The 12,939-nt window shown below is 45.5% G+C and overlaps 1 protein-coding gene across 1 annotated transcript in view; it reads left to right on the forward strand.

The window, feature by feature from the left end:
• The window catches only part of RAB28 (RAB28, member RAS oncogene family), a gene marked incomplete at its 5' end in the record, with an annotated part of 64,012 nt that extends 61,980 nt beyond the window's left edge, over positions 1 to 2,032 (forward strand). The window contains one exon of the mRNA XM_040494306.1: positions 1,408 to 2,032. Coding sequence (XP_040350240.1) covers positions 1,408 to 1,500 — 93 coding nt within the window. The remainder of the gene's footprint in view (positions 1 to 1,407) is intronic.
• Between the last annotated feature and the right edge of the window lie 10,907 nt (positions 2,033 to 12,939).

Consider the following 12,939-nt stretch of genomic DNA (forward strand, 5'->3'; position numbering starts at 1 on the left):
CTTCCTTCCTTCCTTCCTTCCTTCCTTCCTTCCTTCCTTCCTTCCTTCCTTCCTTCCTTCCATCTTGTTTGTATCGTACGGAATTGGCAGCATATTGTCAGGGCAGAAATAGTGAAGTACCCGGAAGAAGATAATCAACGTACCAACTCTGCTCAGAGTAGAATCTGTTCAGTACAGTAGTGCAGGTATTAATGGGCAAATGATTGCAACTTGGGGGAGGAGGGCGGGAGAACTAGTGGTTGCTATCTTGTTCTTTATTCTGAAGTTCAAATGATTATTGTACATTATCGGGAATTAATATTGTGTGAGTCCTGTTTTAGAACTTTGGAAAATTGATTCTTTGCCAGGAGACCGACAAATTAAACAAGGAATTGGAACAAATTAAAATAACATTTCGGTTACTTTCAAACATATTTGTCTTTATAGTTGTGTTTATTGCATGTGCAGTGAAGTGGAGAATTGAGACAGTTATTTCATTATTCACTCCTTCCCATTTTTCCTGAAGTAGCGTGGTAATCAAAAGAGTATTTTAAAAATTTGCCTTGAGTTACCTTTCTTTGTCTGCTCGTGTGTGCAGACTTAGTAATAGAGTTGAGAACAGTAAAGGAGCTGTTTTAATTTAAATTATTAGGGCATAATTGCTAAATTCATCATTGAAGATATTCCTTGAAGTGTGGGTTAGAGGGATGGAAAGAAGAGTTAAAAGTGTCTTTTGGTTGAAATTATTTTAAAAACACGAATCTGAGGTAATCTTCTAAATTTTTCTTTCTGTATTTTGTTAGAAACATTATTCATAACCCAATAGTGAGCTCTTTGGAAGTAAGTTAGGGATTTGGGAGGAAAGTTTTAAAAATTGGGCTGCTCAAAACATTTCTCCTTTATATGTGACTCCTATTTAACATTTACACATTTTCTTACTAACTCACAAATTGCTGCAAACATTCTAAAAAAGTTACGGCTGGAAATAATGGTCTATTTAAATATTAATAAATAATGACTTTTTTACTTCGAAATTATGAGGTCTTACCTATGAATTAAAATATGCTGAATGATTAATTTTAATTCTTTTGCCTTAAATCATAAGGCATGTTGATTTGTCAATTTTTTATTAGACTTTTGGTGACCTCAAGTTAGCGTCATGAAACCGGGGAAGACTCGGCAAGGGAATTAATATTCCATCCTTAAAAAACAAAAAACGAAAAACAAAAACCCACATCCCTCTCTCCCCACCGTCTGAGCTCTACATGAGTTTGTTCTCTGATTGATTCTTCTAATATCCGCTCCGGCTTCATTTATGATGTCTGTCATCAGGAGTTCACCAGAGTTCAGAAAATAAAAATATACTTTAAGGAGCTCTTTCTAAATGGTCTGATGTCCTGATAATGACTCTGTTTTCTTTTATGACAGAGAGTGGTGAAGGCAGATATTGTAAACTACAACCAGGAGCCCATGTCAAGAACTGTTAACCCTCCTAGGAGCTCTATGTGTGCAGTTCAGTGAGCACAGCTTGCTTTTGTCCCTGTAGTCCTGGCTGCCCCTCGCCTCTGTGTGGGCCCGGCGCCTCTGGAAGCTTGTGTTCTCCGTGGCCATCTCTGTTGTTCAGTTAACGCTTTCCTCTCAGCTCCCTCAGTCGCCCGCAGGCCGCTCCCTGGCCCGGATGGAATTCCACTTCTGGACGGCACACTTGGAATCCGAAATGGCCCTTCTCTGGACTTAGACGGCTTCACTGGAAAAGAATAACGTTGGTCCTCTTTACGTTCTCCCTTCTCTGTCACCTGATGTAAACTTTTTTAGACAAATCTGAAAACTCCACGAGTCTTGGTCAGCAGCCAGGATTTGGCCACGGCACGGTTTCATTCTCTTCTCTGAACTCCTACCTGGCAAAGTACGCGTCAGACTGCAGACATTTAAACAAGTAACGTATTTTATCTACAGATACTTCAGAAGGCATTCTTTTGCTATCTCTTGTGAGTGAAAATATCTAAAGTTGTATCCACCTGAAAATGCTTGAAATAAAGCTCTAATAGATCTATTTTTTTTCATTTTTTAAAAAAAGGCCTAAATGGCTTCTATAGTAGCTATAGTTCACAGAGTAGTGAGTATTTGATATTGTATTTTTATTACTGTATCATGCTCATGCTATATTGTGTACTACTCAGGTTAGATGGCTTTGTGAATTTGGAGAACTGTCCAGCTGGTGCTGCACGCGGACGTGGTCCGGCGACCGTGCAAGAGCCCTCCCAGGACGTGTCACGACTGCTGTTGGATCATTGTGGGTCGGACTGTCCCTGATGTTCAGACGTTCTTCTGCAAATAAACTCATTCCAGTTACTTTTCGTGGGGGTGTTTTCCTTCTGCCGTTTGCCTTGTAGTGACAGTAAACGGTGTGTTCGGGTACTGGATGAGCGATCACGTCGCGTTTCCTAAGCGTTCGGTCACTTCGAATTGTTAGGTTGTTCTGTTGGACGGATTCGGGTCCAGACCCTGCAGCCTGGCAACGTCAGGGGCTCCACCCTCCACCCGTCTGCCTTTCCTCCCGCCGCCGGCCCGTGCCCTGCCCGCCTGCGCACAGGCCGAGCGCGGGCTTGCTCCTGTGTGCTTCTGGAGGCTCTGCCCTCCCGTCTTGAGGTCCAGGTCCCTCTGCCTGGCCTCCCTCCCGCTCCAGATGTCTGCCTCCTGCCAGCCGGCCTCAGGCACTGTGAGGGCCTGGCTCTGTTTCTCTCAGGCCCGGTTGTGTGGTGTTTTTCGTACTGAGGCACGCTGTCTGGCGTAGTGCGTGCTTCGTATTCGCCACCCGGAGACAGGCACGGATGCCGCCCGCCACAAAGCTGGCCCTCGTCTGCACGGCCCACATTCCGCATGAGCGCCTCTTGGATGGCCGTTCCCCCTTCCCACCTTGAATCACAGTCACTTGCATCCTTGTGTTTTATTGCTTACGAGGCCATGAGCCTGTGGAAGGACAGTCCAGGTCTGTCCTGGGAGTGTCTGGGGGGGGGGGGCGGGGCGGTGCCTCTCTCGGGGGAGACTTACTGCCACAAGTACGCGCAGAAGTCTTGGACACCTAATTTTACAGCTGTAAGGGATTTTAGAAAACTTGTTCTTTTGTATCCTGTGTGGTTGAGGAAACTGAAGTTTGGAGAGAAGAAGGAGCTTTCCCAGAGGTCATGGAATCAAAGCTAGACCCGATAGGAAACCTTCTGTCTCGAGGCCAGGGTGACCCTTTCTCAAGAGTGATTTGAAGTTGAAGAAATTTAAAAAAATCGTGACTTCTGTAGTCCTCAGGCAACAAGTCCACGCTTTCTCAACGGTGGTTTCTTTGTTTTTTATTTTCTAGCAATTAAGCAGCCTTTTCAGCCTTGCAAGGCAATAAGCCCTTCAAGGTATTTCATTTTATCCTTCCCTTCAGCCTCTCCTACCATTTTGGACAGGCTTCAACGGAGACTGTATTCTCCCTGTGTTCCTCAGGAGAATAGAAGTTTGAATAAAAGAGAGCTCAACTCTCAAGGATCTTACAATCTAATAGGAGAAATGTTTGTTGTTGCTGCTGTTGTAAAAGCTGTGATTAAATCTACTATTAAACTAAACTTGCCCAAGACGGTACGTTCAGCAGGAGATGAAGCCATGCTCCTGCCGTCATTTCGTGTTGTTTTTACGTCTGTGTGAAAACTGGAAGATTTTTCACAGTTTTTTTTCCCCCTAATCCAATTACTGCAGCACTAAAAGGTATGCCTTGAAAAATATATATGATTGTACAAGCTGAGTGCTGCACGCATTCTAGCAAAGGCAGAGAGAGAAGTTACGAAAGGTCTGTGATCACACCAAAGCACTTTAGTTGTATGTTTATAAAGTTAGAGCACTGAAGGGGACTGAGCCGGGGCAGGAGGGAGAATGGGCTTTGTAGGGTTCGCTTTGTCCTGGACATTTTCAGGCACTTGTCACATGAGCTATTTTTTTTATTTTTTATTTTTTTCTCACATCAGTCTGCAACATGAGTATCATTGCCCTCATTTTACACACGAGGGCCCCAAAGCTGAGAGGGAGTGGTTATAACCAATTCCCTCCTTGAGTACATGGTAGAGCCAGGATCCGCACAAACCATTTCTGAGACGGGATGGACAAGGCTGGGTACTGATTTTGGCTGCCTTCCATTCGTGCAGATCACAAAGCTGACCTCCTTGTGGGGAGTTGACCCGGCCTGAGTGTCTTGAGAAGTAGTGATGTCCACCGCTGGTCCCTCCACCTTTGCACACCGACCACCTAGACCACTAGTGTCTAAAGAGGCTGGTGGCGGTTAAGTTTGCCTTCTGATCCCTGACTTGAGGACAGAAAGTGTGCCCCCCACCCCCACCCTGCGCCTTTGGTCCCATCGGTTTTGTCTTCCCCACCTAAGCTTGACCCATCATTGAGAGCCTTTTGGCCCAAGGAGAGCAGGCACAGCGAACATGCAGTGTAACATATGGCCAAAGCAGATTTCTGAATTCCATATTACAATTTTCCCCATACCTCGGGTTTTATTTTTGAAAGAAAAAAGTAGGATTCATGCTTATTTTACTTTGACTGTTACCTCTCCTGTCTACAGTTTTTAATTTAAAAAATTACAAGTCTTTCCATCTAGTTTTAGGCACTTTGTCTCCTGAAGACACATGCTATAAAGTTTCAAACGCATTGTGGTCACTTCTGTTGCTTATTGAACTTTCAAAAAACACAAAAGTTTTCAGCCAGAACTGGTCATTGGATGCTGCCTTTCAAGTGCACCCTCTATTATGTGTGGCAAACCGCTCTGGAGTGGTTTTTGGAGTGGCCCAAAGAACTCCTGCGACTACTTTATTATTCCAGGAGGAGGTAAGCCAGGGCCCTTTAAAGTCGATCGCTGAAACAATGTGATGGAGCATAATAATTTGTGTGTCAAATTTAAAAATAGAAAAGTTTTCTGGCCATCGCCCAGGCTAGTGATTGCTGTAATGTTGGCCATCCTGGAAGACCGTTGCAAGACTCAAAGGCCACGGAAATGCAGACCTACCGAGCATTGTGGTAGACATCTGTTCACTGCCTCCCCAGCAGCCACGCCACCACACCTCCCACAGTATTCCCTGGTTGCCTGGTGGAGCCCTCCTCCATTTCCAGTCACTCAAAGCCCTAGGAGTGGATCCTCACTGGCTTGAACCCATTAGGATATTAATTTTTCCTGGCCTCGGGGATTGGCTCAGATATGAGTGGATAACTCCATGAAAGTTAATGAAACTGGAGGGGACATTTGCTGAGGTTTCGGAAAGAGAAAAGAAAAGAAAAAAGTTTCCATCCCCTGAGGTTTCCAGATGACTCTTTGCCCACTGGACTTGAATGAGCAAGGCTATGGCCCCGAGCAGCCATGGCAGCTGTCTTGAGAACACAGAGCGGGGGGCTGCCCAGGTACAGAGCTGATGTCAAGGGAGCAGAGGTGACGAGCAGGAGGGTCCCAGTCCCGGAAGCGGAGCCCCGGATCCAGTCATGCCACGGATTGTTTTAACAGCGTGACTCAATTTCCTTTCTCATTTCAGCTGTTGATTTATTCTTTTCTTAATTCTTACATAAGCAACTGTTATGTACCGGGGCCTTTGCTTGGAACCAAAGACAGGGGTGAACATGATCTGTGTTTTGTCCTCAAGACCTTAGTCCAGGCACATGTACGACTCTTCAAAGTGTAATGACCCTGTTGAACGCTTCAATGAAGCCAATATAGGAAGATGTGGCTTAGCAGTGTGTGTGGCAAAATAAGGATTTCAGATAACAGGAATCAGAGTCAACGGTGGGACATAATCACCTTCAAAAGCTAATATGGTCTTAGGCTACATTAATGCCAAGAGAGTTTGTTCTCAAGGTGGTTTGTGCATACAGATCATCCGGAGGATCTTGATCCAGGAGACCCCAGGTAGGGTGGTTGAAGGTTCTGCATTTACAACAAGCTCTTAAATGGTACTTCATGCTGCAGGCTTTTGGATTACACTTCGCACTGTAAGGAAATAGACCATGCCTGCAGCATTTTCCCCCTTCCCAGGACCCCTCTTTAAGAGGATGACAGGGCATGTTCTGATAATGGTGAGGGGATCCAGTGTCCTATGAAACAGTTGAAGGAAGACAGTATGCTTAATATGGAAAAGGGGAGGCCTCAGAGAGACTCTGATCATACTCTCTAAGTAGGTGAAACACTGTAGTTTAGAAAAAGATGAATCTTCTACTGTAGAACCTATAGGACCTCAGAAGTAGGATGGGTAGGCAGAAGCTATAGAAAGATTTCAGTGCAGGTCAAGAAAGAGCCTTGCAGACAGCTGCTTCCCAAAGAAGACATTGCTCTGGGGAGTGTGCCACATTGCAGGGCTGCAAATTCGTGGACCATCAGGGACTAGGTAGGTAAATAAATGAATAAAGAATGATTAAGAATGTATGACAATAGGGAGTGGGTATTAAGCTGGGATGCTCTGTCTAAAGCCATTCCAATCCAATTTTTAAGTTCTATCTGCCCAATAAAACCTAGGTATAGACAGGGCCACTTCTAACCCATCATAGAATTGTTGGGCCGATTGGACAAACAAAATGTTCCTTTCTCAAGTCACTTTGCTTCCGTCTTTCTTTAAGAAAGACATCTTTTGTTAGAACAAGGCATTTTACTGTCCCGGAAAATGGGTGATAAATCTACTATACTTGTGATATGATTGGCAGCTCATGGGTGTGGTGCATTCAGTCCTTTGGTGGCCAGATGGCCACCCTTGTGACTGTAAACCTTAGCGTCTGGATGTAAAACTGATGGAATTAGGAGGGAGAATTATTTGTCAAACTTCTACTTAGCAAAACCCTGGTGTTCATACTGGGCCCTACGGACATGCGATGCCCAGGGATGCGTTCTCTGCCCTCAAGTTACCAGGGCGTCATGGCATCCTGGGTGTCAGGAGAGAAGCCGTGCTGCTAAACAGTGTGAGGGGCGCTGAGGATAAGTAAGTTCTGTCTGGACGGCGTGAGGGAGCGGTCAGGACAGATCTGATAGGGGAGGTGAGGCTTGGACTGACAGCCTGGCCTGGGGCACCCTCCCTCCCAACACCATCAGCCCGGGGAAGTGAACCTTTCTGTAGAGTGGGGCCTTTGGGCCGAGCTCAGAACCGCATACATTCCATTCTGTCTGGTCCTTCATCGCATCAGTTTTCCACCCCAGAGAGCTGGAACTGAGAGGAAAGGCAGACTATTTGTTTTAAAGTGCTGTTTCCAAGTTGTATTGAATGCGCCTGGGCCTCCCACACTGTAGATTGAAGTGAGGCTCAGGGCTGGAAGTTGGGCTGGAGGGGCAGATGTCACCGGTACTGTGCACAGGCCAGCTCAGTGATCCACTGTCACCTAATCCTGGTGACCTGGCCACCTCAGTCCTTAACTAACCTGAATCCACAGGTGACACGTGGCTAGGACTCCTAGCTACCGTATCTCATCCCCTGATGCCCGGATTGCTCCAACGGCCTGCTTCCTGCAGAGACCTCCACAATGTGCTGCACACAGCTGTGAGAATGAACTTGACCCATGGGTCTGAATTAAGTTACTCTTGTTCCAAACTCCTCAGTGGCTCCCCATGGCCTCTTCCATGAGAGGACAATGACCTCCTCAGCCTGACATTCAGAACCTCTGACTGCCTCCCCATGCTTGCTTCTGTGACATCCGTTCGTCTTCAACTCTGGTGACTGCTTCATTCTAGCAAGTGGTCCCTCTCCTCTGGGTCTCCACTGGGATTTTCTCAGTGGAAAGAGAGACCCCGAAGAGGCAAGTTAGAAAACCCGCAGCTTCTGCTGGCTCAACAACCAATGGGCTGTGTGATGAGTGGCACCACTTGACGTCTCCAGGCCCAGTTTCCTGGGGCCCATTTGTGAAGCACGGTTCTGTTTGCTCTTTGTCGTCACCATGGCTCATTATGGATGCAGAGCAGGTATACTGAGCTCTTTGTAGACATCTTCTCAGTGCCCTGTGTGGTAACCAGCCTTTCAGATGGCCCCATGACCATCGCCTCCTGGTATTCACATCCTGTGTTCTCCCCTCCTGTGCCGAATCGGGGCTAACCCATGTGACCCGTAGAATACTGCAGACGTGATGGAGTTCAAGAGGCAGTACAGCCTCCACCGTGGTCCCTCGAGTTGTTCCTTCTGAGGGAAGACAGACACCATGCCATGAGGACGCTCAAGCAGCAGTGTGGGGAAGGCCACTGCGAGAAGACCTCCCACCCACAGTTAACTGCCCCTTGCCATCTTGGAAGTGAATCCTCTGGCTTTTCATTTGGCTGTAGCCTCACCAGAGACCCTGTGCTAGAAGCACCCAGCTGAGGTGTCTCCAAAGTCCACAGAAACTAGGAGAGATAATAAGTCATTAATGTTGTTTTAGGCCACTAACTCTTGGGACAATTTGCTTCACAGTGCTGGGCGACCAATACTGTGGGTATTTGTATTCTCTCTGACAGATGGAGAAACTGAGGCTTAGGGAAGTTTAATAACTTGTTGGAGGAGGTTGTACAGTTGGGGAATGATGGAACAGGGATCCAAACCCAGGTCTGCTGGGCTCAGAAACCTGACTTCTTTTTTCTTTTTTAATTAATTTATTCTTTCCACCTAATGTGGGCCTCGAACACACAACCCCAAGATCAAGAGTCACGTGCTCCTCCAGCTGAGCCAGCCAGATACCCCAGAAGCCTGACTTCTTAGGTATTGTGTGATACTCCTTACTTATTAGCATCCCTGTGGCTGAGTCACAGTACGTGCTTACTAAGCAATTTCAAATGTATGAACAAACTTCTTTCATGACTGAACATTTAAGTGGATTGCATGTATAGATATATTAAAAATAATGAATATTTGCAATCTCCATAAAGTCAGGTTGGAGTTTCTTATTGCCTAAGACTAAGTTTAGTCTCCAAATGAAAAGACCTCTGTCATTTTTCTGATTATGTAGATATTCTAAAATACTCATGCACTGTTGGTGGGAATGTAAATGGATGCAGCCACTGTGGAAAATAGTATGGAGGTTCCTCAAAAAATTAAAAATAGAACTAGAATGTAATCCAACAATTCCACTTCTGGGTATTTTTCTGAAGAAAACAAAAACACTAATTTGAAAAGGTATATGTGACCCTATGTTCACTGCATCATAATTTACAACACCCAAGATCTGGAAACCAGCCAATGTCCAGTCGATGGATGAATGGATAAAAATGTGCTATGTATATATGTACATACAGTGGAACATTAGCTGTAAAAAAGGATGAGGTCTTGTCATTTGTGACAGACCTACGGGGTCCTATGCTAAATGAAATAAGTCAGACAGAGAAAGACAAATACCATATGATTTCACTTTTGTGTGGGATCTAAAAAAACAAGTGAAAAAAACAAAATAGAAACGGACTCTTAGGTGCAGAGAATAAGCTAGTGGTCGCCAGAAGGGAAGGGGGTGACAGGATGGGATAAATAGGTGAAGGGGATTGGTAGGTACAGACTTGCAGTTATAAAATAAATAAGTCGTGGGGATGGAACGTACAGCATAGGAAATACAGTCAATAGTGTAATAATTTTGTATGGTGACCGATGGTAACTAGACCTGTCATGGTGGTCATTTGATTGTGTATAAAAATATCGAATTGCTATCTCGCACACCTGAAACTACTATAATATTGTATACCAATGGTAATTTTTAAACAATATGAATAACCTTCCTATTTCTCAGCAATAAGCATTAGATGACTTTTCAAATCAGTGGGGAAAGGGTGTATCACTCAACAAGTAATATTAGGAAAACTAGCCAGTAGTAAGGAATAAGTATAAACCTGGATCCCTGCCTCACAGCACAAGTCCACTCATATAAGATAGAATTTTAAGAATTATTTTAACATACTGTAAAATACTTAATACAGAGGAAAATAAAGAGGTTACAGTCACCCCTGCCCTGCTCATTATCGTTGACATTTTGATGAAAAGCCACGTTCTAGATCTCTCTGTGCATCAGTCCACAAGTCCAGAGGCTATACTAATAATGAGTTGCATTGCATTAAATAACTCACTTTGCGATGTATGTTTTTCATTAAGTGCTATCATAGGTAAACATCCATAACATAAACACACATCAGTTTTAATGGCTTCCTGGTCTTTGAGTGGATAATCCAATAATTTATGTAATCATTCCTCTATCTATGGACATTCGTTGTTTTCCCAAGTTTTCACTGTTACTGGAAACTATGCTTTGTTGAGCATCCTATGTATAACTTTCTGTATTTGCCTTTATGTTATTATCCACAGACTAAATTTCCAGAAGTAGGATTCTGGCTCAAAGGGTATTTTGAAAACAATTTTATATTCTCATAAATTTTGCCAAACCGTGTTTAGGAAATATTGTACCACTTTTTCTGCTAATGGCAGGTGACACTGTCCACTTCCCCGTGACCTTGGCAACATCAGAGTACGATGAGTTCCTCGTGTAAATGTAGCGGGTTCGCTGACCTGCCTAGTGCCCTCCACAGCACGGGTGTGGACGGACTTTCATCAACAACCGTGAGCAAAGGCAGATATGGTCTGTGTGCGACAGCGAGGACTCACGTCTACAGGAACGCTTCCCTGCTGCCTCTATTTCGGTCCTAAGTGTTTTAGTATGTCAGATTGTTCCTTGTATACCCAGTATCCTTAAATATCCTTAGAAAGCTTTCATTCCAAATCGTTTATCCTAACTCGAGTTGTATAAAATCACGGCACGCAAGTGGCTTTATTAAAACAAAAATAGCCAGCCTTCCATAGAAGGAGCCTTTGTTTCCTTGTTTCTCTCTGCCTTCCTCTGAAGTCTTAGTCCTTCCTGGCCACAACCCCCTGCCACCCGGCAGAACTTACTAAGCCCTCGTGCCCCTGTCTTGGACATGGAAGGGAATCCTGCAGCTTTTCATGGGACCGCGACCCCAGCAGAGACCATGGGCCAAGTGCCCGGCCAGCTCTGAGCAAAGTAGGAGCACCGAGCCGTCCCAGGGCCAAGTCTCTCCTGTTCACTCCTCTTCCGACCTTGAGCTCTCCTTGTCTGAGCCACTCGCCAGCAGTGTGACCTTGGGCAAATTCCTCCACCCGTCAGGCCCCGTTTTCTTCATCCACAGCGAGTTTGGTACATGCCGTCCGTGGTTCCCAAACCTGGCTGATTGTCAGAATTACCTGAGCGGCTTCACAAAATACCGATTCTAGGGCTTGACCTCAGCTGCAGGGCCCTGGATTCTGTTTGGAAATCATCAGACAGGGGCGCCTGGGTGGCAGAGTCGGCTGAGTGTCTGACTTCGGCTCAGGTCCTGGTCTCATGGTTCGTGGGTTCGAGCCCTGCGTTGGGCTCTGTGCTGACAGCTCGGAGCCTGGAGCCTGCTTCGGATTCTGTGTTCCCTCTCTGCCCCTGCCCCACTAATTCTCTCTCTCTCTCAAAAATAAATATTAAAAAAAAAAAAAAAAAAAAAGGAAAGCACTGGACAAACTCATCTCTCAGTGTATCTACTGCTCCCTTATGTGACCCACAACATACTGCCAGTTTTGAAGCCTCAATCTGCAAATCTGTAAAATGGAATGATAATCATGGTGACTGTCCTAGGAGCTTCTTGGGGCTGACGTGAGACCCTAATCATGGGAGGCAGGACTTCAAAAACTTACAACAATTCCAAACAAGCATGTGAACTGTTGGTCTTTTCTGTGTGCTTTTCTTGGTGCAACTTGGGAGTCCAGTTTTGGCTCACCAATCCTGTGAGGGCCCCCCTTGTTACAGATAGGCAATCTGCTGAGGCCCCTCTTTGGCTTCTCCCACCAGCAGATTAGATTCCCTTGAAATCTCCTCATTTGTTTCTAATTTGGGGATAGGGGCGGGCGGTGTGGATTGTCTCCTGGCTTCCCAAAGACTCTTGGCCGTTGAACCAGCTTAACCATTTCCTCTCACGGCACCTCACCCCTTGCTCTGTCGCTTGTTCTTATCCTCTGACACTTTCTCAGATTTGTCTTCCAAACTGGCAGGTGGCCCACTAAGGGATTGGCTAGCTGCCCTGTGTTTGGGTCAGGGTGGAGGAAGATGCCATCGAAGCTGAGTGAACCAAGATGTGCACCCCATCCCACACCTCCTTCCCCAACCGAGAACAGGGGGGACCTAGCCTGGCTCATCTTTGGAGGCTCACTCCTGAAGACAGTGGAAGATGAGGGAAGGTAGAGGGAAGACATCAGAGGTTTACTGAGTAGCTACTCTGCACCAGGTACCGCGCTCGGCACTTTGTACGTATATTTCATAACAGGCGGCCTTTCTATCGCATCTGCTTTGCCAGGCAGTATTACATAGGCCATCTGGTTTAATCCTCGTCCCAGGCCCGCAGTGGCAGTTGTGACTGTCATCTTACCAGGAAGCAGAGACTCAATGGAGCGATGGGTCCTTGTCCAATATCACGCTGTCAATAAGAGGCAGGACCAGGATTTGAACCCGGCTCTTAGTGACTCCAGTCTGTCCCGCCCAACGGCAATGGAGTTCATTCACGCTCCACATTTAGCCTTTCCATTTCCAGGGACATGCTTGAACCTGGAATGGGGTTTCTCTTAAGTTTTTGGAGCCAAAATTATTTTAATTTTATGGCTAGGAAAAATGTAAACTTACATTTTCAGCAGACCAGAGATGATAAAGTATGCATTTGTCAAATAAAATTCTTTGCTGTGATAAAGTAAATCATTCCTTGGCCTTGTAAAAAATGAGGCCTCACTTGAACTGTTTTCACTTCAGCCTTTGCTAATATTTCTGTTATCTCCATTAGGGATTACAATGATGAATGCCTTTTATTCGCGTCGTTAAGCACTTCAGCGAATGTGTGAACACACAGGGCATCGTAAGTCATAGGGAAATGAAACAACATGGTCTCCTGGAAAGAAGGAAAGTCTCGAGAGTCTGACAGATCGGGGC

Source organism: Herpailurus yagouaroundi, unplaced genomic scaffold, assembly GCF_014898765.1.
Source record: "Herpailurus yagouaroundi ecotype Mexico unplaced genomic scaffold, PumYag 28, whole genome shotgun sequence".
NCBI lineage: Eukaryota > Metazoa > Chordata > Mammalia > Carnivora > Felidae > Herpailurus > Herpailurus yagouaroundi.